Source organism: Vidua chalybeata, chromosome 2 (assembly GCF_026979565.1).
Source record: "Vidua chalybeata isolate OUT-0048 chromosome 2, bVidCha1 merged haplotype, whole genome shotgun sequence".
Lineage (NCBI taxonomy): Eukaryota > Metazoa > Chordata > Aves > Passeriformes > Viduidae > Vidua > Vidua chalybeata.
The window spans coordinates 75260820-75287442 of record NC_071531.1 but is presented as its reverse complement, the minus strand read 5'-3'; the positions used below and the strand labels follow the sequence as shown (position 1 = coordinate 75287442).

Below are 26623 nucleotides of genomic sequence, written 5' to 3'. Positions count from 1 at the left end.
ATCAGCTCCCTCACCATGCAGAGGGCACTGGACACTCCACCCACAGCAAACAGGACTTGCTTGTGAAGGGAGGCATCCAAAAACACAGGCTCCCCACAAATTCTGTGACTCAGTTTGTGTACCACAGCATCATGCAATGGTGTTTCTTCTGGCACCAGGAAGAGTGGGAGCAGTGTTTGTTTTGGCACCAGGAAGAGCGGGGACAGAGTCAAACAAGATCTAAAGGTCAGTTTGCAGGACCTTGACAGGTCCCTCTGCAGTTTTATCTTCCGGGTATCCAAAGTACAAAGACACCCAAAACAGGATAAAGCAATGAGAGGTGGAGAGACACAAGAGGCTGTGAGAGTACTGCACTTCCCCAGGAGCAGATGGAGAGGCATTGGAAGGACAATGGCACAAGTACAGAGACCCCAGACCTGTCATTCCTCCCACATGCCCTTTCCAGGAATGCACTGTTGGGAAGTGTCACCTTTACTCCACCCAGGACTTCTTCAGTCTCTACCCAGCCAAGACTGATGTAGAGGCTGGCACAGCCTGGCTTTCAGCATCACCACACATTCAGACACAGCCCTCTCCAGGCCATCTCTCCCACAGCAAGTGCTTTTGTCTGGTGGCAATACCACTAAAAAAAAAAAAAAATACTCCCTGGATACCAAGAGCCCTGAAGTCTGCAGAAGTCACTGCCAAAGCAGGAAAATCTTCACATGGCTCACTGACAAACTGGGGGATGGGATGCTCAGAGCAGTGAGATGACATGCAAGGAAGAGGAAAAAAATAAGCTCCCAAGGCTGTTTAACACCCTCTGACAGATACACTTATCTTACTCAGCACAGTGCTGCTGGCCACCTTCACCCAAGCTCCCCCATCCTCCATCATATCCCAGTCTTGAGCTCTCCTACAGATCTCCTTTGACCACCTTCCCCTGGGAAGGACTTGCAGGGTGAATCAACCCTGGTTTGGCAGTATTGTGAGTTTAAAAAACACCCACACTCCAAAGCCTGTCCTGTCACATGGCACACCATGCTCTCAGTTGCTCCAACACTTTTAGTTGTGAGGTTTAACCTCAATCAGAGGAACTGCTTTAGCCTGAAACTATATGCATTGAGTCCCAGACTTGGAGGATCACAGTCATGCAGGTACAAGTGAGGGACCACAAAGCATGGGCAGGAGCCCTGAGGATGCTCCACATCTTGCATCACTTTTGAGCCATCAGTACCCACCCTGGAGGATGCAGAGGTGAGGCCATGTTGTGCCAGGGCTCACCCCCAGATTGCGGTGACCCCAAGAGGTGGAAAAGTCTCTCCTCCAACCCGAGCGTTCAAAGAAAGACTCAGTAGTCTTCAGTTGTCTGGTCTCAAGGTAGTTTATTGTATGTTATCTAAAAGATTTTCTTCCTGAACTGCTGCGGTCCATTTAGCAGGCCAGACAAAGGCACACACACACACACACACACTGACACTGTCTCTGACTGCCCAGGGGGCTGGTGCCATCTTTTATATCACACATTATGTGTTAAATGTTTATGGTTTTTCCCCAATGCCTATTACCTATGTTGAACAGTGGCTTACTACTCTAAACCAATCTGTGAGTGCCAACATCACCAAGAACACGGAGTTTAGGAAGGAGAAAGAAGGAGGACAGGGCACACCCAAATCCCTCCATCTAAGAACTTCTGACCCCCATGTACAAAACTCAGACCCCTCTGTACAAGGCCTAAAACCCCCCTGTACAGCACTCAAAAATCCTTCCTTTCACTTTGTGACTACTTCTACTATAATATCTAAACTTTTGTGATTTCTTGTTCTTCCTGCAAGGTTGGTAAATTGTTCAAGATTGGTAAATTGATCAGATTCAAAGCCACAGGAGTTTCCGGCTGCATGCCAGGGTCTCAAATGCTTCTGACCTGGGCCCGGAACATCCAAGAGTGTCTGAGGGACACTTTGGGTTCTGACAATGCTGGTGGAAAGGGAGAAGCCTATCCAAGTAAGTCGTGCTGTGAAAAACTATAGTATTTCAGGAGGAATGGGCCAAACCCAGCCATTCATCACAGAGCTAATGTGAAATCTTGCAGCAAGCTGATGTGGCCAGGAGCTCAGCTGCACTGTTTCTGCCTCCAAGCAACATAATTCAGCAGCTGCCCTGCCTGAATCCCAAATCCTGTGTCCCACTGAAAGCCAGTCTTCTAAAATAGGATTTAGTAATCTAAATTGTGCAGAGGTTTTCTGTTGGTAATGTTTATTTGCTTTTAATTAACTTAAGAGTCAAGTTATTGATGGGAAAAGAACTGAAAGCTGCAAAGGAAAACTACCCCCACACTCCATTGTGTGTATCTCAGATCAAAATCTCCAAACTGCTTTTCTGTGGGGACACCTCCCACACCCCCTTGAGCCATACTCTCTCCATTTCCTTCTCCCAGGGCAAGGAAATACTCTTTGGTTTGTGATTGTATCCCATTCATAGCACCTCCATTCAAAAACAGGACTTGACCTCACCACAGTCTAAATTAATCCCTGACTATGCAAAGATGATGAAAAATGAGGTTATCATGAGTTTAAGCCATTTAAAGAAACTACTTCCAGCCCACGCCTATTCTGGTTATTCATACACTGGGTGTAGCTTTACAAACAGAATCCTGGTTTATGAGAAAACCACCCTCTAGAGATGTGGAGTCATGAGCTTCTGCTAACTGGGAGAAGGGACATTAATTCTTATCTAACTCTGTCAGTGGCATTTTATCAGATCACAGTCAAAATTTAACCATCCACGACCACTCTCCATTAAGGTGGTTTGTTCATCCTTTTCTTTCTTGGATGGGGACTCGGGGGAATGCATCACTGAGCAGTGGTTTCTTCACAAAGATCCAGAAATATCAAAGAAGCATTGTTTTATATTTCCACTCTCACACATTCACAGTTACACACTCACACACATACTCACACTCTTTGTATTTTATTTTCCTTCTGCAAGAGACAGCACCATGCCTAATCAAGTCTTGCTTCAGCAGGAACGCCTGCCCTTAACACAGGCAAATCACCCCAAAATCCCATCCTCTCTGAAGGCTCAAAGATTAGAGCTCACAGGCAGTGCAGAAACTCCCAGACTGCACCAAGATTAAAAGCCTTGGCTGATTCAGAGCATGCATCCAGCTCTGGAAACCCAACCATAAGGAGGACATGGACTTTGCTTGCTGGAACAATTCCAGAGGAGAACACAAAGATGCTCTAAGGGCTGAAGCAGCTCTACCATGAGAGAGTTGGAGTTGTCCAGTCTGTAGACAAGAAGGATCCAAGGAGACCTTAGATCTCCTTCCAGTGCCTAAAGAAGCTCCAAGAAAGCTGGAGAGGGACTTTTGACAAGTGTATGAAGTAACAGAACGAGGAGGAATAGCTTAAATGGCTTTAAATTGAATAAAATCAGGTTTAAGTTAGATAATAGAAAGAAATTCTTTCCTGTGAGGATGGTGAGGCACTGGCACAAGTTTCCTAGACAAGCTGTGGATGTCCCATTCACAGGACAGGTTGGACAGGGCTTTGAGTGGTGGGGAACATATTCAGTGTAGGTATCTCGGTGAGCAGCTGCAAGGGAACCTAGGAGACACTAGGAGACTCTCCAGGCTTTCCCATGCTCGGACTGTGAGACAATAAAATCCTAAGGTTTCCTTTGTTCAGGGTCCCTCCTCTCAGTCCCTCCAGCTCAGGCCATTTTTCCATCACTGCACCAAGATGAAATAATTTTACTGATCCAGACTTCTGAGACTCTGTTCTAGGAAAGCTGGGGTCACAGTAAGGAAACCTACTCTGAGTGAGTGTAGGGAGTCAAGTGGGGCACCCACTGTTTCCTGGGAGCTGCCCACTACAAAGGAGTTTTGGTCCCAGCTCAGGTGGTGGGAGTCTGACTGCCAGAGTGGCTCCTGGATGGTTGGACAGGGAAGTTTCCTTAACACTGAGCAACCAGGTCTAGTGGAAGGTGTCTCTCCCATGGCAAGGAGATTGGAACGAGGTGATCTTGAAACCAAATCACTCTGTGTTTCTGTGGTAAGCAGCTCTGTAGTTGCTCCGCAGGTCGAGTGTGTCCTCCAGGACCCCAGAGCCCAGTCTGGGAGGGAGGATTTGTACATTCCCTGCCATGGAGCTCAGAGGCAGTGGATGCCCAGGACTCCTTTCTGCCACACCCTCTGCTATTGTTCTGTCTTCCTCAGTACCAACACAATCATTTCTTGTCACCAACCTGCAGCTGCACTAAGAAGCACAAAGAAGCACGCAATGAATCTCATCCAGGGATTTTACTGTCACTTTTGCTTTTAAGGCCATGTCCTTCTGATGCTGAGGACAGAGCAGACTGGCTAGAAATTTCTTATCAAAGGCTGCACTAGTGCCAAGCAGCTTATCAATTCCAGTCCTCACTGGGGCTAAGGGGGAAAATGTGCTTGCCTGGCACCATGAGGCCGTGGCCCTGGAAGGATCTGGCGAGACCTGCTGGAACGCAGCCAGGGCCAGCATCACATCTAATGGGAGCAGAGACCTTTTAAAATAAGTACAAATAATAACAATGAATCTCTTGTTCATCATTGAGGGACAGGGTAGCCTATGAACGGCTTAAAAATGTAAAAACAAGGTCAATTCAGAGATTGCATTAAATGATGACCAAATCCTTTCCTGGCAAGGAACAGCCAGACTGGCAATCAGCTCCAGTTTTACTGAAAACAGCAGATAAATTAACAGGTGAGTGGCTCATAAATTCTTAAGACAAGAAATGCAAAGGTCTGGAGGGATTTTAACCCCGGTGATGGATCCCAGGCAGAGTCTGTTGACTCTGTTCAGAGGAGATGATCCCTCAGCCAATCCAGAAGCATAGAGGAGCCCCAGCGCCAACACTAACCCCAAGCTTTCTTTGGGAGAGACCAAAACTGAGAGAGACAGGCCAAGACACTGCAAAAAGCTGAGTAAAGACACCTCTGAGCACAGAAGTTAGTATTTTAGTCTTTCTGGAAGAAACACCTCCAAGTGGGACACCAGAAGGTTTTTGCACCCAATTGCCATTGCCAAGGTAAGTGCCTCCCTGCTAAACTCTTGGTGAGCTTTGGAGAGCAAAGAACTGCAAGAACCTAACCTCTGTCCTCCCCATTATCTTCATTCTTGTGTTTTTGCCAGATCCCCAGCCTGCACTACACACTGGGGGAAAGATCTTTTAATGCAGAAACTTGTGGGCAGGGAAGTGCTGGTCCTGCTTTTAGTGAATTAGTTCATTGACTCCTTTCCCCTTCCAGGAAACCCCCAGGGGGATTGACTGTATAAACCTCACTTGGCAAGAGAAAAGAGTTAAGTGCTTAATAATGTAAAGAAGAGTGGAGCTAAGAGATGCTATGCTCTCCCATCCTGCAGCACCTCCTCCAAAGACAACAACATCCAGTTCAGGAGACAATGGACATAATGTATCCTGCATGACAGGACAAGGGAGAATGGCTTTAAGGTGAAATAGGGCAGATTTAGATTAGGTATTGGGAAGAAATTCTTCCCTGTGAGAGTGGTGAGACACTGGACCAGGTTGTCCTGAGAAGCTGTGAACGCCACATCCACCAGGCTTCATTTGTTTCCCACAGGTGCAGTGATGCCCAAATTTGTCCTGGCTGGTGACCCATCCCAGCAGCAGGTCACAGCTTGGTGGGCTGAACCTGAACCAAGTGACCCTCTTGTTGCAGAGAGTAAACAAGCCCTGGGTAAGGCCCAGAGGTGTTAAAGACAGATCCTGATCAAAGGCTGTAGCAATCCCATGGCATCACTGGAAGAACTCAAGAAGAGGGTTTGGGACAGATGATTAGAAGAGATTAACTCTTTCCCCACAGGGTAGATGAGTCGCTTCTACCTCACACCATCATCGTTTTTTCTACAGGGGATCAACAGACACAGCAGATGCCCCAAATCTCCCCTTATTTTTGCCATGCATCCTGCACCTCATCCATCCCCTTCTACTCATCTTTGTGCCGCTCCTTCTTATTTATCCACCTCCCAGGCATCCAGACCAGCTCACCCAATGCACGGACCAAACCTCTCACTTCAAAGGTCCGCTGCCAGCACTCCTGTCCCAAAAGGGGAGGGCAAAACTCAGAGCTTGAGGATCAGGCTGAAATTTTCACTGGAAGTGGTACTACTTGCCTGGATACAGATTTCCCTCTCCTTTGCACAGCAGCATACAGAGCACAAGAGAAAGAAGTTTCAAGCAAGGTGTTGGGACTTGGGCTAAGCTCAAAAGTTCTGTTTCATTTCTAATGCAACAGCCGAGTGCTGCTGCCAAAAGGAGCTGCTGATGCTGCCTGAGTGATCTCCAAAATCTGTTTTGACTAGGCAACGAGCAGCCAGCTTTGTTTTTAAGTGGATTCACTAAACAGGGCTCTTCAGGACCCCCTTCCCTGCCCAGGCTGATGCTGTGGCTTCCCTCCCTCCGAAACACTCCAGTAATTGGCTTTCTGGCTTTGCCGGGCCGCATCACGAAGGCATCCAGCAAACAACCACCGGAGCCAAAACACGATTAGAGGGCTCAAACAGCTGCTCCCTCTGCAAAGATCTGGCATCCAGAGTAGGGCTGGAGGCCAAGGAAAGCAGGGAGGGAGGGAGGACACCCTGCTGGAAATAATAAGGCTGAGCCTGTTCCAGGAAAGGCTGCAGTGCCGGATGCAGGAGGAAGTTGAAGCAAAACAGCCTGACCAGGGAAGGGACCAGAGCTGTTCCTCACCCTCTCCTTTTCCCCTCTGCCCAGAAAAACCTCAAACAAAAGGGAAAGCACTGCAGAGATTGGGGGTTTTGTTGGGGTTTTTTGCCAAAGCAGCCTCAAGCTTTGGGAGTGCATGGAGAAACAGAGAGGATGCTGGAAGAATAGCTGGGAAGGTAGAGATGCACACATGGAGGACAGACTGTTTAGATCCATACTAGCACCATGGAAGTATACAGAAATAAGATCCTACCTCTGCCAAAGTGCATTCCTAGCACCCCAGTGAGCTCACTGTGGTTGCTTTTCACATGCAAATGCTTTATCTGAAAAAATCACAGAACAGTTTTCATTGGGAAGGACCTTCAAGATCACCTAGTTCTGATTGCCCTGCTCTGGCTAGGAGCACCTTCCATTAGATCACATTGCTCAAAGCCCATCCAACCTGGCCTTGAACACTTCCAGGGATAGGGCAGCTACAGCTTCTCAGGTCACAATTTATCTCCTGTGTCTGATTTCTTTTCATAGATCACAAGTGACAACTTTTCTGAGAAAGCAAGTGGTTGTTTTTAATAGTGGACAGCTTTTATTTCCATTCTCCATTCACTCTGTTCTCACAGCAAAACTAGAGACACAATGAGCTCTTATGTTTTATCAGTTTTAGCTGAAACACTCCAGAACAACCCACGACCATGGCCCTGAAAGATAAAAGTGTGTACACATCACCCCTTCCCTGTAAATATTATCCCTGGGACTAGGGACTCCAATTCTTGGTAAGAAAATCCTCAAAACAGCATCTGCCAAAAGCTGAGAGTATCACTACTTGCTTTTTTTTCTGAAAGAGATTTAACTGTGATTGCCTAAGATAAGATTTGCTGATTGTAATAGAAACAAGATGCTGTGGTTTAATAAATGCACCATGCCATTCAATAGCACACAAGCAGAACAGTTGATTTAAGCCTCATGGACATTTTGGACTCTACTGAATCCTGCATTAACTTGGAAAAGCTGATAGTGACTGCTTTCTTGCAAAAGATGCTGGGATTTTTACTGGACTCTCTCCCTTCGAAAGCCAGTATGAATTCAGGCAGAATCAGGTCCAGCAACTAAAAGTGTCATTTTGCATTTTCTGCTGGTACAAAGCAATTCTCTGTGTGAAATTGAGTTACTTTTGCTGAAATGAACAATTGAGAGAAAGAACATAGAGAAATGCTTTTAAGAAAGAGGTTTTCTTGAAACTTTAGCAACAAACAGGGCAGGTGTGAGCTCAAATTCTTTTTTTAATGGTGATTTTGTGATCAAGACAGCTGAGTAGGTCTGATCAATCAATCCTATCAGACAGGGGCATCATGAGTCTGCCACTGCTCAGCATGCATTTCTTGTGGTTCCCAAACTGCTGTCAAAATTCCCTTTATCTGGTACAGAGGCAGTAAAACAAGGACCACCTCTATGTCTTGTTAAGTCCCATTGCTGGCACATGGGACCCACTTCCAGCCTTCATTCTCACTGACGGCCCATGCCAGAAAGAGCCCTGGTTCAACATTCTACACTAATTGCTTTAAGGGTCCCCTCCTACCCAGTTCTGTGGTCATATGAAACTGCAGAGCTGGGTGGCTGGAAGAAGTCTGAATTCACTCTGTGCTTCAGCAGGAATGGGTTTGGACTAGGTGAGCATGACATCTTTCAGATGAGGTTCAGAAAGCTTTCTTAGAAAGACCTCATGCTCTACAGAGCAAGGCAGCAAGAGGACAATATCTGCCTGAACACCAAGGGCTGCAAGTGAGATGAAAGGCAGAAAAGCAGATGGAGAAAAGCTCCGAGATGCTCAGCAGAACACAAGCAATCTTTGTCCCTCTGCAAAGGGATCCAACCCTCTGTCTTTAGACATGGGGCTGAAGTAATGTGTACGACCTGACTGCAAATCAGCAAGGGGTCTCAAATACATCCCCACATTTTAGTCCCAGAGAAAGTTGTTTAGAAAGTCTCAGCTATCACCTGTCTGCTGTATAAATGGGATGTGCAAGGTGTGTTCATGTTGGCCCCCAAAGTGAGACCAAACTGTGGTCGGCCCTGTCTTCAGAAGGCAGCTGTGCACAAAGCCTCTTTTCCTTCCAGCAGACAAGGGGAATAAAGTAAAACACACACAGGGCTTTGCACAAATCCGGTGTTCAGGCAGAGCTGGAGTGGAAGACACAAAGGCAGAGCAGAGGGAAGCGAGGCCTCCTCCCACAAGGAGCCCAGTGGGATGCTGTGGGGCTCAGCCCCTTTGGCCACACAACAAGAGTCAGTTCAGCTCCACCTCTCCCTTCACACAAAGCCTTTTGTGCACCTCCTCCAGACTGCCCTCACCCAGACAGACACAGCACTGTCTTGTGGAAAGCCATCTGATTTTCTGGACTGTCAGCAGGGGCGAAGACGATGACGGCAGCTCAGGCAACCCTACAACAGTCAAATGCCACCAAGTCACATGAGGAAAAGCACAGACTGGGCAGAGAGAGCTGCTGCTCCCCACAGGGAAGAAAGGAAACCCAGGTGTTTGAGATGCTGGGATACTGCCACTCCCCAACCACAATTATCACTGCTACCTGGGACTCCTTGTGCTTCATGGCAGTCAGAAGCTCTCATGGTTAACTCCAAGCGGACAGCCATAACAAGACATACAAATTCCCCATAGTGCCCTCAGGTCCTGATGTGGATCCTTTGGGCTGGCACTGAGGACAGCAGAAGAGGGACTGGCAAGGCCGGGGACAGCCAATGTCATCCCCAGCCTCCTGCAACCTGCCTTCATGACAGACACAGCAGCATGGAGCAGAGGCAGAGGACATGGTTTTTGCACAGAAGAGGAAGGATGGGTATGACCACCCTCTTCCCCAAAGATGCCAAAATCGCCTCACCTACCCAAAGCTTATGTTCTTTTCCCTTTCCAAAAGGACCACCAAGAGTATTCTAGTGGAAGGTGTCCCTGCCCTTGGCAGGAGGGTTGGAACTAGATCTTTAAGGTCCCTTCCAACTCAAATCATTCTGTGATTCAGAGATAGCACTCTGCCTTGCTGGATCCACTAGCTTTACAGGAGTACACAACACGAACCCAGCTGCAAACCGTCTCTCTGGTTTATGCATAGGGAAACTGAGTCACAGAAAAGCCTCCTTTGCTCTTGGACCTCACTGGATGCAGAAAAGCTTGGACCTGAGTGCAGCAGGTCTTCCTGGCAACTTAGAGGCTCATAGTATCAGGTCTGGTTAAATAAATGCTGTTGGGGAGAGGAGATGTTGACTGGGGCTTGACAGCCTTGGTGAAGGGTGCACTGTGCATTTTTAGGAACGCCTGATAGCAGAGATGGTAAAAAGCAGTGTTGGGGGGCAAGGGGATGGGTGCACTTACTTTGGGTCGCTTCCACTGGATGCCCTGAATCCTTGACTTGTAGAAGAGTGAGTCATCGTTGGCGGGGAAAAGCGGGTCCTCGAAGAGCTGCTTCCGCCGCTGGCACTCCTTCTTCAGAGAGGCGTAGCGCTGGTTCTCGTATGGCTTCACCGAGGAAAACATCCTTCCCCACCGGCTCTGGAGGACAGGCAGAGCAGGAGTGAGACGGGGCACGGTCTGCCCAGGGACACTCAATCCTCCTCTGCAGCATCTGAGCGACAGCACCAAGACATCGTGGCTGAAGACAACCACCTCTGAGCCCAAGTGTACCTTGGTGATCCCCCAGGGCTGTGTCTCCCATTTACCCCCCATGCTGGCCAAACGACACCAAACCAGGCATAGCAGCAGATAATAACTGGTGCCCTACTTCTCAACAAATTTGTAACTCATTCGGGAAAAAAACACAGCCCTCAGAGGCAAAGGAGGAAAAGACACCCCCTGCAAGATGGGTGTGCACAGCTGTGGGGGTTGAGCCCTACCCAGAGCACCCCCGACCACAAAGCCTCAACTTACAAAATTGTGCATTTCATGATTTTGTCAGAGACACCAATTTCTCAGCAGACTTTATCAGATCGGTTTTTAATTAAAAAAAAGGTCTCCTGGCAGAGCACCACGTGTTTCTGGATTAATTATTCTTTCCTGACAAGCATCTTGCTTCCAGGGCAGAGATGTGAGTCTAGCAATCCAGACAACAGCAGGGAACAATTGCTCAATGCCCCCCAGAGAGAGATCAGCACCTCTCCATCACTGCTCTATCAATCAGCCCTAGCTTTTGGTCACTGGGTACCAACCCCTCTGCTCAGGCACAAGGAAAAGGGGTGCTCTGCATAGTTCCCCACTACCTAATCACAGACTTCTTCCAAAACTCCTTCCATAAAGTTTGTTTGTATTTATTTATAACAGCCATGTACAATCCTTATCTCTCCCCAAAATGGGATGTCCTTTTTGCAAAAGCTGGCTATTAGTGACCTCAGCCTGGAAATATCTAGTGTGGTTTCCTAAAGAAACGGGAATGTGTGTGCCACATAACCACGGAAGCATGGAATCATTCAGGTTGGAAAGGACCTCTAAGGTCACCTATGTCAATCGTTAACCCAGAACTGCCAAGTCCACCACTAAAGCACATTCCTGTGACATAATCCCAGCTTTAGTCTCCAACATAATAAAACTAAGGGTGCCCCATCCAGTGAGTGGATGCATCCAGCAAGCTGACCTCTCATCCCTCCTAGTGAGACATACAGAAACTATATGCTTGCTGTGGTATCACAACACGTGGTGGGATAATGAAGTTGCAATAATGGCTAATTGTAAGCAGCTAATTTGTAAACACCCAAAATCCCAAGGATTATATGATCACTTATGGTTGGCACCAATTTAAGTAGCAATGTCACATCCCTTGTTAATGAACCACTAGGATTAGCAGAAGGAACGTAGGTGTCTGAGAGCTAAACTAATGCCCATTCTGATGCCCCAGGAGCACTGCCCACCCAGCCAGCCTTCTCTCCTCTGGGAAAGACAAAAACACTTCACTTATGGAAAGCTGAAGAGCAAAGCACAGGTTTTAATTGACAACATTTATCAGCTTGATTAGCAGCACAAGTGCTCATCACTCAGAGCTTAAGTGAACCCAAAATAATCCCCTTGCTGGCTGCTCCACAGGTCTGTGCTACTGAGGAGGAGTTGCAAAAGCAGCTTGTGGGGATTTTCTCCCTCCCATCAGTACCAGATGCTTTGTAGCATCCCAGATGCTACAAAGAGGCCCAAGTGCATCACCTGCCCTCAGAAAAGCCTTAAAAATAAATGGCCTGATATAAACCCCCAAATAAAACACCAAATTTGATCCTTGTGGAAAGGCTGACAGCCTCATTGAGCAGTCAGGAAATGCACCCAGTAGTCCAAACCACCCTGATAAGGGTCAGGGAAGTTACTGGCCTTCAGATCTCCAGCAGAGGAAGGGGTGAAAAATAAGGGAGGTATACCCAGGGAGGTCATGGGGACATCCTGGCACTAAACAAGCAGCTTTTGAGTGACAATGAGGCCAAGACTTTCACAGTGGTAGCACTCATTGCTACAGAGAGACATGAGGAAAGCAGCAGCGCTGGGAAAAGATGGTTGGCAACTGCCTTCTGCAGGAATACAACAGGCTGAGAGAGGAGGAAGATGCTGCTAGCTGACATGCGAGATTAATTGCTTGGACTGGTGCATGAAGTGAGCTGAGAGACACAAGAGGATATTTCCATGGGAGGTTGTGCAGAAAGAACCAGAGACATCAGGAAGGGAGCCTGGAAAGGAGGGGAGGAGGGAGGTCTGGTGTCCTTCTAAAAGCCATGCTCAAGTTAAAGGCAGGAGTTTTGGGTTTGATGTAGGAGATGCTGGATGCTTCTCTGCAGCCTGTACCATGGCCAAGGGCTGGCACTTGGCTGCTCATTCATAAAATTGTTGCTACACCCTGCAGCTTGGAGCTGTGCTTTCCAGTGATCCCTGCAACACTGACTTTCACGAGACACCCTGTGCAATGTCCATCCCTATGAGAACAGGATGGCAGTGATCTCAGCCAAGGAGTTCCAGCCTTTTTGATGCCGAGATTTGCCTGAAATTTGCCCTGCTATCCCACCCTACAGTGACTGTCACCTTGCCAGCCATCTGTCCTCGCTGCAGGGCTACTCTCACATGACAGTGTGTAGATGGATTTGAGTTGCAAAGGAAATGCCAAGCAGAAGGGGAAGGGATACTGTTCAGGATCATTTAGAAAAACAAACAAATAATAAAAAAACACCTTGCAAAATAATTAAAAGGAAGGGGCAGTGTTAAAATTCATTACTCTCTTTAATTTGCAGCATTTCATGCTTACCAGGCTGAACTTCGCCTCTGCCACATTAAAATGCCCAAAGGCTGTCTAATTACTCTTTGCCTTCTTGGACCATGCTCAGATGCTCCAGGAGCGCGAGAACTGGGCGTTTTTATGCCTAATTTGAATTAACAACTTTACACTTGCATATGCATGTGTTTGCCTGTGAGCAGGGAGGGGAATCTGCACTCACCACTCTTAGCATGAATTTTTATAAACAGTGGTCTGATCTCAACCTCAGTCCTGCCATGAAGGAGTCAAACAAAAAACTACTTTGTTGGAAGACTGAGCCAGACTTATGACTCAGTGGTGTTGTGGACTCCCCTTTTCACCTCCAGCATCATCTCCAGCATCATCATCAAAGCCTCCAGCTCCTGCCAGCTGTTAACAGACATGGCTCTAAGAACTGCAACAGGGAGAAGGACTGAAAGTGTTTGCACTGGCCAGGACCAAATACTTGCTGAAAGGCTCTTCCCTCCTCCCCTCCAAACATCTTCTTCTCCTTGCCTTCCAGCTCAGAGGCTTCTCGGGTGGCTGGCATGGGCTCACCAAGCCAGTGTTATGCAAGGCTGCAGCCTGGCCAGGAGCAAAGCCTCCAGGAGCCTGCCTCCAGGTCAGACAAAACACCTTTTTCTAAAGGACAGGATCTGCTGCCCTTCTGCTCTGTTCCTACTAAACAGGAGTGGGCTTTGATATCACATTGCAAAAGCACAAGATCAGCCAAGGAGAAGATGAAGCAGGAGCCAGGCATGTGGTTGCACAACCCTCAACCAGATGCAACGTTACGGGGCTCAGTAGTGGCGTGTTCAGAGCAGCAGGCAGGCTTTTTATAAATATGTTATTTAAATAGTTTTTTACAGCTGCCTTGGGTGTTTCTATTGACAGGCTATCATCTCACCTACCAACAGGCTATCATCTCACCTACCAACACAAAAGTCCAGCTCAGCAGAGGAAACCCTGTTGATGCAAGGAGAGCTTTACACACTGTTTTCCCTGGAGCCCAGGGAAGAAGAAGCAGCAGTTGAATTGCCACTCACTGTTTACACTGAACAAAAGATAAGCACTGCACATCTCTTGGCCAATAACTCTATGCCAACCATGAACAAAAAAGCCTCAAGTCCTCTTAGAATCATAGAATGGTTTGGGTTGGAAAGGATCTTAAAGATCCTCTAGTTCCAACCCTCCTCACACAGCTCCTCTGGGCAACCTGTGCCAGTGCCTGTGACATTCCCAAAGCCCTTTCCCACTCCCAGCTGTGCATGAACCATAGTTTTGCTTTGGACCCCAAATGGCATGGCCCAGAGCCAGCAGCACAGTGCAGCATCCTGCATTAGCAATGTCCGCAAGGAGGGAAGCTGAAACCACACTGATGGAAATTGGAAAACAAGGAATCATTTCTTCTCAAATCGACTGCGGTTAACCAGGGAAGCTAATTCCCATGGGAAGTTACAGGTAGCTCATGTCCAGATGTTTTTGAGCACAGTTGGACATCTTTACAGAGCAGCTGCTTTAGCCAAAATGCAAATTGCTGAACATTTACAGTGGTTACTTGCTGAAACAAAACTGTTGAAGAACAGAGCACTGAATGTCCCCTTCTGGCCTTTATCTCTTTTCTTCATCATATCATATCTCTGTTCTCATTTAAGAGCTAAAGGCTGAAATTATATAATAATTATAAAAAATAATAATTTTTACTCTTAATTATGTTTATATCAAGCTCTGATTTTAATCAGTGATTTGCTACAGCACAGATGGCATCCAAATCAGGACACCTTAACATGACCCCTTTCAGCCTGAGGGTTAATCTTGCATGAGCAACCACAGGGACTAGCCGCTCCCCCTCAGAAATTCAGGTGATGGATTTAGCCCCAAAAAACATCCTGATGGGGCTAAGGGCTGTTTGTTCTAAGTGAGTAAACCCTCTGGTTTTTTGCAAGCATATAAGTAGAGCAAATGCTCCCTGATGAATCCTCCTCCTCCATGAAGCAGAAAAAAGCATCACTCTCCCTCTGCACAGATTTTGGTCCCTTCTGCAAAGCACTCCAAGACCTGCAAAGGAAGTTGCTGTCTAACAGCTGGCTATTACTGAAAATAAACTAAAAAAAAATGTCCTTTTGACAAGGGCATGTAGTGATAGGACAATCTGGAATGGCTTCAAACTGAAAGGGAGTACATTTAGATTTGATATCAGAAAGAAATTCTTCCCTGTGAGGGTGGTGAGGCACTAGCACAGGTTGCCCAGAGAAGCTGTGGCTGCCCCATCTCTGGAAGGAAGTGTTCAAGGCTAGGCTGGATGGGGCTCTGAGCACTCTGGTCTAGTGGAGGGTGTCCTGCCCATGACAGAGGGTTGGAACTGGATGATCCTTAAGGTACTTCCAAGCCAAATCATTCTACAGTTGTATGAATCAGGAGCAATTTTTCATTAAAAAGTGCATCTGCATCCAGGCCAGGGAAAGAGCAGGGTCACACATCCTGGCAGAAAGCTACTGCAAGTGACTCCGTATCACCAAAACACGTCTGGCTGTCAGCATCTGCACAAAATCAGCTGGAGATAAGATGTCACATTAGGAGGCTGTTTCCGGCAATGCACAGTGACCTTTATCATACTTGCTTTATTTCCTCTGGATTTTTTCCACCAGAACATCACTCCTCTATTGCTTAGCAGCAAGATGACAGCACAGGGAGAGACATAGCCAGTCAGCAGGTCTGCATGTATGTGCAGGACTGGGATATTTTCTTCCTGGGAAGGCCAGGGTTAACAGGAGGGTCTGGGCATCCTTGAATACCCATCTCCTTTAGGAGCCAGCGGGGTGTGCTGACCAGGAGCTCCCTTTCTGCTTGCATGACTCACACTGGGACAGAGGCCTTTGACTGGGGAGTTCCTCATTCCTTGCAGCTATGAGTCACCGTTTGCAAGCACAATCAGATGTTGGAGCTGCAGGAGAAAAGGCAGCCCCACACTGGGAACAGTCTCATAACCCTGTGCTGGCTCAAACTCTGCCTGGCCAGAGCTTTGCACACAAGTCGGGCTTGTGGCACCAGCCAGACCGGCCCTTCCCTCAGCACAGACTCTAAGATCAGATGGGACCAGGACGCATGTCTGAAAACATCCTGACACAGGAACGGGTAACAAGCTCAAAGCAAAGCTGGTGGCAGCATCTCCCACTGGGTCAGAAAATGCAGGAGGCTGGAGGGATGCAGGAATAGCAGGGAGAAGAATGAAACAACAGCAAAAGGTGGTGGCAGAAAGACAGACCCAAAAGCAGTGTACAGAGCAAGGCAGTAGCATGCCACCAGGCAGCCAGCCTTGGCTGAGGGAAAGCAGAGACATGCTGAATATATTCACCACTCAGGGTCCAGCTCACCCCAATCCACTCACGGTTTGGGGAGAATGCAGAAGCTAAATTTTGGGTACCTTCCACATTCTGTTTGGTTCCTCACCCAGCACTACTGATTGTGTGATGTTAGGCTTGTTTCCCAGGCCACAGCAGGGTTAAAAACCCTTGGAGATCACCAGGAGTTGCAGGACAAGTAACAAAAGGTGAATTAATAAGCTTTCCCAATGCCAAGTCCCTGGAGACAGCCATGACTTCACTAACCCTCATGCCTCAGCACACCCTGACCCTGGTTAATAATTGCAAGGAACAGCACAGGGCCAGCAACACCAAAGCACTCCCAAGCTCACTCAGCAGCCAATGCAGCTTCCAAAAAAACACCTTTGTGATGGAGAAGGCAGGAACCTTCTCCAGCACATGACACTGCTCACGCAGAGCAGGTTTCCACGCACTGGAAAAATACAACCCAGGAAGAGCAGACTCACACATACAGAATCGAGCCACCTGCACAGATGATCATCCAGACACATGGATCCTGCCTAGCCCAGGAGGGCTGTCACCCTGCATGAGGATCATGTTGAACACCAACCATACACCCCATGAGGTTACAGAGATGCTGTGCCCTTCTCAGCGTCCATTTTGATCACCGGAAGAGGAGGGGAGAGGATGCTATCTTTGCAGGTTTGGAGTGAGAATGTGTTTTTATTATTTATTCAGCATTTCTAATTGAACAGCTAGACCTGCTCCTTTTAAGTTCAGTCACACTGACTCCAGTGGGAGCCTTGCACCACATCAATACACTCACACTGGTTTGCTTGCCAGCTGGGCAAAAGATTTATAGTCTAAATGCAGGCCTGTACCTTTATGAGGTGTAAAGAGGGGAGGACTAGGACGGAAGAGTAACAGGGCATTGCTTGATATGGCCATATTAGCCTTTTTATTGGACATTATGGGTGACATAGGTGTTTATTTAAGAGGTTGAGGAACTGGAAAATCCATTCAGAAAGCTCATAATTAGTGCAGATAAAATGCAGCATGTCTCCAGTCTCCATGCAAATGCAATGCTCTGCCTTCAATAGCTTCCGCAGCCTCTGGGATGATTAAAGCAATTGAACTTCAAACGACGCACAGAGACGCATTCGGGAGGAGCAGAGCAGAAGAGATAACGGGGCTGCAGCTACTCTATAGGAGAGGGAGAAGAGGCAGCTGGATCCTTCAAGATCATCCCTCCCAGGCTAACTGTGATGTTTGTCCTTCTGTCTGATCCAGAGCATCCTTCCTGCAGCTTCAGCCCTGACCACTCCATAATGTGCCCTATCTCCCTCTGGGAGTGTTCAAGGAGAGGATGGATGGGGCGTGTGGGACGTGTCCCTGCTCATGGCACAGTACTGGAATGAGATAGTCTTCAAGGACCCTTCCAACCCAAACCATACTGTGACTCCCTAACAACACCATCCCCAAGGCAATGGGTTTCTTCTCTTTCCATCACCTTCACCCCTTGCTGCAGGCAGAGCTCAAAACTCCATCCCCACAGAGGCCCAGAGGTACAACCACATCCTTCAGGTCTCCTCTTGAGAGGCTCCTGGCCACTCCAGAAATGTATCCCTTGACCTGCTCCACTTCAAGCATAGGAACATCTCCTGCAATTCCAGATGATGGGGTCACTCATGTGACAAAAGGCTCCACACCACAGGTTTTGCCCCAGTCCTAAGCTAAACCATTTTAGGATTTTCTCTTTGCCTGACCCAAATCTGACTAGAAGCACCAAGGCACTCTGTGAAAAAGTCCAAGAAGGCACAAAGTCCACTTCAGACTTGGGTCCTCCCTGCTCAGTTTTCTCTTTGACAGGCCCTCAACCCACTTGCCAGTCACTTCCCAAAACCCACACCCTATAAATTCCAACGTCACAACAGCAAATATCAGACCACACCTGGGTACTGACTGATAGGAACATTCTCCTTGTCTGTAAAACTTTCAGGATCGCCCAGCAAAATCTGCTGGCTTTGAATTTAATTTTACCTTCTTTTCCCTCTCTGATGTTAAATGAATTTTTCTTTCTGTGACTATTCTAAAGCATCATGAGCACGAAAGTAATATTTAAAGGCTTGCAGCAACTGACAGTGCTACTGCTTTTGAACAGGTCTCTCTTTGGCAGATTGGACCACTTCAAATCTGTGAGATCTATTAGAAATCCTTTTTACTGGATGCACTCAGTTCTTAAAAGCTGAAAGGTCTGACTATAAGTTCCCACTGTCTTAATCTGAGCTCTTCAAACTGTTTCTGCCTTGGATGCTGCAACTCCCCCAACCTCCAGCCAGCTTTTCTCCCCATTATTCCTTCATTTCAGCAGTGCTGCCCTTCTCTAAACACAGGGGTAAGAGCTTGCCATACAACCCTTGGAGCAGAAAGGCTGCTGCTTTCTCTAGGCAGGGACTGGATATAAGTTTCCCCCCTCATTCAGGGAGATGGATACAGGTCATGATGCTGGGCACCGCATTGTGTTCCAGGTCACAGAGTAATGGAATGGTTTGGGTGGGAAGGGATCTTAAAGGTCATGAAGTCCAACACCTTCTACCATGGACAGCTACACCTCTCACTTTTCAGGTGAGGATTCCTCCTCTTATGAAGGCCTATTGCTTTGTTGCAGCTCAGCAAGGCTGGTGCTTGCTCCTGCTACCATGCCTGGCAGCCAGATCCATCACCCTGCTCTCACCCAAACAAAAATGCCCATCACTGCTCTGATGTCTGGATTCTCTGCACAGCCTAGCTTGTCTGCAGGAGGAGGCTCAGAGCATGTTCCTAACCCATGCTGAGCAGCAAGCAGGAGAGTGTGGGCCGAGCACAACCCTCTGGGATCAGGACTAAGCCCCCTCTTCCTCTCCCAGACACCACCCTGCCACAAGTCCTTGCTCTGTATCCCTTTCGACACTCTCATGTTGCAGCAGCTCTGAGCTGGAGCAGCGAGTCTCGGAGCATGTATGAGATGTACCCTGTGACACAGGGAAGAGTTTCACTCCCCTGCATGGGACAGGACCCTGACACAGCCCCGTGTTAGATGCAATAAATCACCACTCTCCTGCTCCTGCATGAATGCCAAAGGCAACACTTGCTGGGCAGGCAGCCAGTGGCCACCATCCCCATCCTGCACTCATGCAGCAGCGGTAGTCTGGCTCAGAAAAAGTAGAGTTTGCAGCTGCAGCTTTTATAAAATCAATGCTTCCCTTTGCTCAGCAGAGAAATCACCTCCCTTAATCACCCCTAAGCAATCCTCACAGTATTTACACATGCTCAAACAACTGGTAGGACCAGCTCTTCAAGGATTTCAGAGCAACAAGCCTGCAAACATTTCATAGGAAGCTTTTGATTACCAGGGTGTGCCTCAGAAAAAATAAAACAAATGAACCCCAAACCCAGAGAGACAAACAGACACGCATCCTTCGTCTCTATACAGGACTGGAGGAAATGGTGGAACAGTCCAGGAGGGGCTGTGAAGGGATGGAGTCAACCAAAGCCACCTGCATCTTGCACCAAGGAGTCAGGGGAGCTCAAACCATTGGAAATGAGATGAAAACTGGGATGGAGAGTGCTTGCTGCAAGGGAGGGATGCCTTTTGTCACCCAGAGAAATCACTGTATGGATTATTTGGAGATGTAACAAAAACATTCCAGGAACAAGCACAAAAACACGGTGCATCATGGTTTAAGGGAAGGTAATGAAGGAGCAGAGCTGGAGCTTTGCCTTTTTCACTGTGAGCTCAGAGAGACCTGCTGCTGCCTGTCATGCTGCAGCTACATAGGAAGCAATATTCTGTGTACCTTTCCTGATGGTAAAAGCATGGCCCTGCCCTGGTCTGTTGCAGCCTTGTTTGATAGCTATGTCTAGGTCACAAGATAAACCTTGAAGGAATCAACCAGGGCTGCAGTCTCCCTCACAAAAGGATGAGCTGCAGCCAGGCAAGGAGAAAATTTCATAGAATCATGGAACCACAGAATGGTTTGGGTTGGAAAAGACCTTACAGATTATCTAATTCCAACCCCTCTGCCATGAGACATCTTTCACTAGACCAGGTTGCTCAAAGGCCCATCAAACCTGGCCTTGAACACTGCCAAGGATTGGACATCCACAGCTATACTGGGTGACCTGTGCCAGTGCCTCAACATCCTCACAGGAGGGAATTTCTTCCTACCATCTAATCTAAACCTGCCCTCTCTCAGTTTGAAGCCATTCCCCCTTGTCCTATCTCCCCATGCCCTTGTAAAAAAGTCTCAGCTCTCTTGCAGCCCCTTTATGTTCTGGAATGTGCTCTAAGGTCTCCTTGAATCCTTCTTTTCTCCAGGGTGAATAATTCCAACTCCCTCAGCCTGTTTTCATAGTGGAGGTGCTCCAGCCCTCTGACCGTCCTCATGGCCTCTTCTGGTGCCTTTCCAACACATCTGTCTTCTGCTGGGGGCTGCTGGGAAAGTCCCTGCATGGTATGGAGAAGGAGCCCTCTCCCACAAATCATTTCAGAGCTTCACATTAAGGTTTCCAGACTCCCAGAATGGGCCAGACTTAAGGTGGTTGGGATGCTTTATAGTCCCCTCTCCCTTTAACCTGCATTCCCAATGGATGGAAGTCACAGGACAGGAGGGAACAGAGCTGATGCTCAGATGGATGGTGGAATGACTAAAACCGGTCATTTCTGCACAAGGGCAAACCAAGGGGCAGGGAGAGCTTTTCTCTGCCAGAAGAGTATTTTAAGGCAAAATGCATCAAAGTGTTATTGAACTGGGACACAAAAGCTGCAGGCAGGGGCTTAGGAGCTCAGTCCAGCCCCTCTGAAGGGCTGGACCAGGCCCAAAGGAGCCAGTCTCTGACCTAGATGCTGCAAACCCCGCAGGCTCCCAGCACGGCTTTGCAGGGGTATCATCTGTCACATCTCCAGTCCAGGAAGATCCCCAAAGCATGAGGATCTGCAATATTGGCTGAAAAACCAATGCATCACGTGGAAAAGCAAAAACTGTGAAGTCTCCTTGGCCACAGAGCGTGGAGCAGAAAGGATTTTTTCCCAGAGAGGGTGAAAAACTCAATGGCAACCATTCCTATTTCCCTCCATGACCTCAAGAAGTCACCCCTATGTCAAAGGGGTGCCTCCTACAGTGCAAGTGAATTTAGTAGGAATAAGCTATGGATGAAAAGTCTCCGTGGTGTGAAAGGGAGAGCTCAGAGCAGGTAAAGGGTTAATGCAGCCAGACAGATGCTCAACTGGTGAAAAACGTAGCTTCCATGAAGCCACTGGGTCTGTATCCATTTTCTGCAGTGCCCAGAGCCTGGCCCTTTCTCCCTGGGTAATCAACTGGAAGTGAGCAGAGTGGAGTAATCACCACCCCTCATTCCCCACCCGTGACAGTGCCCGGGGCTGGGAGATGCAGGAGCACCGTCTGGCCCGGAGCAGGTCAGCACAAGCCCACTGCTGAGGCTTTGTGCCCCACAGCCCCTCAGAAAAGCAGGTGAAGGTGAAGGCATGAAGACATCAGTAAGTAAATGGTGCCAAGTGTGCCCTGCACCACCACGGCATGAGCAGTGTGGCACACCTCTGTGTGGGCTGAGGAGGCTTCTCTGTGGAAGGGGTTTCACCTCTGGACATCTGCAGAGAAAGGACTTGACAACTCTACTTGACTCCTCTAGTGAGGAGGAAGAGAGAGGGTGCCTGATCCCAGCCTTCAAGGCATAGCTGCATCCTTCTCCTTCTCTCTGTATTAACCTGATACTGTCCTGCTTGGAGAAAGCATTAGGAGAAGAATCTTGGCATCTCTGGACAGCTAAAAATATCCAATAATTAATGCACAAACGTGAGCAGATTTAGAGGATGCACCAGTTCTTCGTATCACCATACCCCAGCACGAATAGTGTCTAAATTCCTCTTGGGATAAGAGCCAAAGCCTTTTTTAAAGCATGGATGCTCTGTTATTAATCCGCACAGCAACCAGGAAAGGGAGAGATGGATTCATTTTTTTGAGGCATAATCAAGGACAACAAATTATCTCAGCTGGGCTTCATCTGCTTCATAGCTGGTCTGGTCCCACATCAAGAAGATGGTGAGACCTGCTTGGCTAACACAGCCCTTCCCAAAGGAGACACCAGGACAGGGTGTCTGGACCACAGAGTCCCGGCCTCCTACACTGACAAATGCTAAGACCTCCTTATATCACAGCCAAGCACCTTGCAGGAGAGGTGATGTGCTCTAATTCACACTCTCCTACTCTCCTCTGATGTGACACAGTTGCAGAGCCTCTAGACAAGCCTCATAAGCTAAACTGAATGAATTCACACCCCAGCACCAGCACTGCCCCCAGTTTAAATCGCTCTTCTGCCTGCCTGGAGTTCACCCCTTGGATGTATTTGGAGTCAGCAAGCACATCCTCTCTCTGCTTTTGTTTCGCTGGGCTTGGCTTTTATAGCCTCATATAATAGCTCTCCATCCCTCTGAGCAGCTTCAGAGCCCTTTTCCCTGCACCTGCTCCAGGCTGAGTTAATCCCTCTCAAGCAGCAGATCGAAGAGCCTGGTTCTTCCACATTAACTCTTCCGTACCCATGTCCCACAAACATCCTTTGCCTGTTTCCCTTTGCTTTTTTGCAACGCTCCCAGGGGCATCCAGGACCAAAGCAGCCCTGAACCCCCAGTCTCAGCTATCCCAATATGATTCAATCTCTAAACATAGCACAAAGTCCAAACACAGTGTGCCCCACTGTACAGGCTGGTATACAACTTAGGTGACAGCCCCATAGCCTGAAACCCCTCCTCGAGGTCAGCTGTTGCCCTCTGGCTGAGCATCTCATCCACCTCTCAGCTTGGTTTCGCAGGCGAATCTCGGCATGAAAAATGAGAATGAGCTCAGATCCTCCCTTAAAAGCTTTAAGCAGATTGAAGCTCTGCTGCATGGGCTTAATCTGTCCAGCAGTGCCCTTTGTCACCTCCCCCAGCCCCCCCCGGCAGAAATCTTCTCCACTGACATACTCCCACATGCACCATGTAAACTGCCAGCACATCCAGGTAAAGGAGACCTGGAGCACCTCCTTTCCCCAAAAATGAGGGCACAGCTACAGGTCAGTCCCCTTCAGTAATAGTTCTGGGTTTCCATCTCCCTCCGCCTCAGAGGCTTGAGAATACCCACACTAGTTGTCCGTCACCAGCTGAAAGCTCCCTTGAACAGAAAATGCCATGGTGGACACAGCAGCTGGGCAGGGATTCTCCCAGGCTTGTGGCCATGTCAAAGCCACACCTAAGTCATTTCATACAGGGACTGGGGTGCTGATGACAGGGAGCAGGGTGAACTTGAGTCTACCACAAACCTCAGTGCCTTGGTCATGGCACTTTGCCCCTATTTCATGTGTCACTGCTTTGCAGATGGCATCATTCCTTCTGCGTGTCATCATGGTGTCCTTACAACATGACAAAGGGACTTGATTTCTACTCTCAGCAGGGCCTGCTAGAGCAAGCCCTGCTGGCTTCCTCAAAACCTGCTTTTCCTTTCACTCATTACTTGATTCTTAATTCTGGTGCCAACAAGAAAGTTTTTCCCAACCAGTTCCGGCACATGGCTGCTGGCAAGCACCAGCCACCGAGCGAGCCAGCCCTCATGCATGCAGCAGCACCTGTACATATGCACCCATTGCAGGAGGGGTTCTGACCTCACATCCTACTCCTAAGGGTAGAAAAAGGGTTTCTGAAAGAGCATCTCTCACTCCTTCTTGGGTTTTACAACCCCACTGACTGGGTCATGGGCTGGAGCTGAGCCCTAGGTGATTCACATGAAAGAATTACTTAAATAAGTAGGTGGCAGCTGACATTCCTGGGAAGAGCAGGGGAAATAGATCCTACCAGGACAGATGTGCCTGTAGCAATATATTGCACTGAGCAGGAGTAAGTGGTGAGCACTTGCATCAGGCTCTGCACCTCTATCCATGCCTGACTCTGCTGCTTTTCCCCTACACTAGTCCTTGCTGACCCAAGGATGCTGCCAACAGGTGATACCTGTTCTTACCTGTATCCCAAAACTTGGTCCTTCTCAATTCACTGCTACCCTAAGCAGTGGGGCCAGCCAGGCTCCCTGTACCTTGGGCTACCCACTATCCATGTGCAGAGCAAGGGGTGAGAGATGCAGCTCCAGGGACCCCACGTTGCCTTCCCTCCAGTATAACAGCGGTTCAGCATGCTTGGAACCCAGGCTGACCCTGGCAGGCAGATCCCTGAAGATATGAGATGGGATAGAGATAAAAGGTCCTCTGGGGAAAGTCTGCAGCATGGTCCTTGCTGGATGCAGAAGACAAGCAGCTGAGGATTTAAGAGCATTCTCCACCACGCAGTGAGCTCCCTGCTCTGCTTCCAGCTCCATTTGCTGTGGCTGCACTCCGCACCAAGCTCAGAGCTAACACAGCCTCCAGGCAGAAATGGTAACAACTGGTGATAAATAACTGGCAATATATCCAAGCATGACACAGGCTGGATCTGCAGAGCCAGGCGTGCAGCCCACACTCACCTGCAGCTACCAGAGTGGGAGGTGAGGGATAGAAGACCAGAGCCACATCCAATGGGACACCCTCTGCTAGAAAGCACCAAGCTGGTGTCTCAAGCTCGAATTAACATTTTTCAGGGAAGGGAGGAAAGATTGGGATTTGGGAAACCCAGATTCATATCTCTACTTGGAAACCCCAAAAGCCATCAGTGTCCTGCATCCCAGCAGCAAGTTAGCCTTTCTTGAGAGCAGGAGCTCTCTCTCGCCTTAACTTTCCAGGAGATTTTCTAAAAGCCCCTGTGTTTGTCCCAAAAAAAAAAAAAAAAAAAAAAAAAAAGGAACAAAGAACAATACCGAAACCTCAGGATTTTTTCTCAGTGCAGAAATCCTGCTGCTCTCCAGCCAGCGCCCAGGCCTCGGTGCTTAAAGTTTCTGTCCAGCCTGGCTCCACAAGCTGAACTGGGAAGCAGCTGCGGGGTTTTAACCATCCGGGACGCAACTTTCCTATGCAACACACCGAGTACCCCGACTTCAGCACCCCCAAACACCAGCGCTCACACCAGCGCTCGTTGAAGGCAAGGACAGCAGCGTGCTCCCCGCAGGGGAGGAGGAGGGTGTGTGCTTCGGGCTTTATTTCCCCAGAAACCCTTTAGGCACATACACGCTCACATACAAACACACACTGCCCCCCACCCCGGAATGCAGCTGCTACCGGTTCCCAAAGCCACAGGTGCCCCCGAGCATCCCCCGAGGACGCGGCGGGACCCCCGGGCGGGGCGCGGAGCCGTCCCCCCGCGGAGGGAGCAGCGGCGGGGCTGCAGGGACGAGCCGCCCCCTCCCGGGGCCGGGGGTCGCCTTACCTGCCCGGAGCCGGTGCGGGTGCCCGGTGCCGGTGCCGCCGCTCCGGGCGCGCCGCTGCCCGCAGCGCTTCGCCTCCCGCAAGCACCGCCCCGACGGGCGGGCAGCGACCGCGCCTGCGCCCCGCACCGCGCCGGGCTCCGAGCGCGAAGGGAACCGGCACCGGCACCCGAGACACGCCGCGGGACCGGCCACCGATGCTGCGAACGGCACAGGGAATGAGGGCCGGCACCGGGAATGGGAACCCGCACTGGGATCGGGAGTGGGAACCGGGAACGGGCTCGGGAACTGGACAGCGAACCGGCACCGGGAACTCTCACTGGGAATGGGAAGCGACACCGGAAACCGGTACTCCCCACTGCTGGGAACTGTGGTCGCTACTGGGAGTGGGGACTGGCACCACCCGATAGTAGGAAATGGGAACGGCGCCAGCTGGCGCTTGTCCAGGACATGGGGACCAGTGTGGTGAACTGGGAACAGGGATCCAGGTCCAACATTGCCCGGGCACCAACACCTGGGATCATCCAGGAAATGGGCCCATCAGTGGGAGAAGGAGCTGGCACCGTTCTGGGTAGGGAACAGGAATGGGGAACTGGGGCTACCTTGACACCAGCAGCACCAGCTAGGAGCTGGAACTGGGACCAGCACCTGCATACCTGGACAATGGCACTAGCCACTGGGACCTTCCAGGCACTGGCACTTGGCCCAGCATTGCCCTGGCACCGGATAGTAGGACAAGGTCCCCCTGGCCCTACTTGGGACCTTGCACTGGCACTGGGAACTGGACAAACTGGAGCACGATGCACCACCACTAGCTGGGCCACCTAGACACCAGCGAGCTGGGACATAACCCATGGACGCTGCAAGGGAGAGTCATCAGAGGTTGCAGGATTTGGGTGCAAAGGGCACATCCCCTGTAAGGAGTAGCATGGGGCATGATCACAGAGGTTGAGGAGAAGTGTTT

At 49.2% G+C, this 26623-nt stretch overlaps 1 protein-coding gene across 1 annotated transcript in view; it reads right to left on the bottom strand.

The window, feature by feature from the left end:
- Window positions 1-25717, bottom strand: part of CAPN5 (calpain 5) — a 51648-nt gene extending 25931 nt beyond the window's left edge. The window contains exons 1-2 of the mRNA XM_053936117.1: window positions 25662-25717; window positions 10085-10261 (exon numbers count right to left, since the gene is read on the bottom strand). Coding sequence (XP_053792092.1) covers window positions 10085-10246 — 162 coding nt within the window. The 5' untranslated portion in view covers window positions 10247-10261; window positions 25662-25717. The remainder of the gene's footprint in view (window positions 1-10084; window positions 10262-25661) is intronic.
- Window positions 25718-26623: the final 906 nt, after the last annotated feature.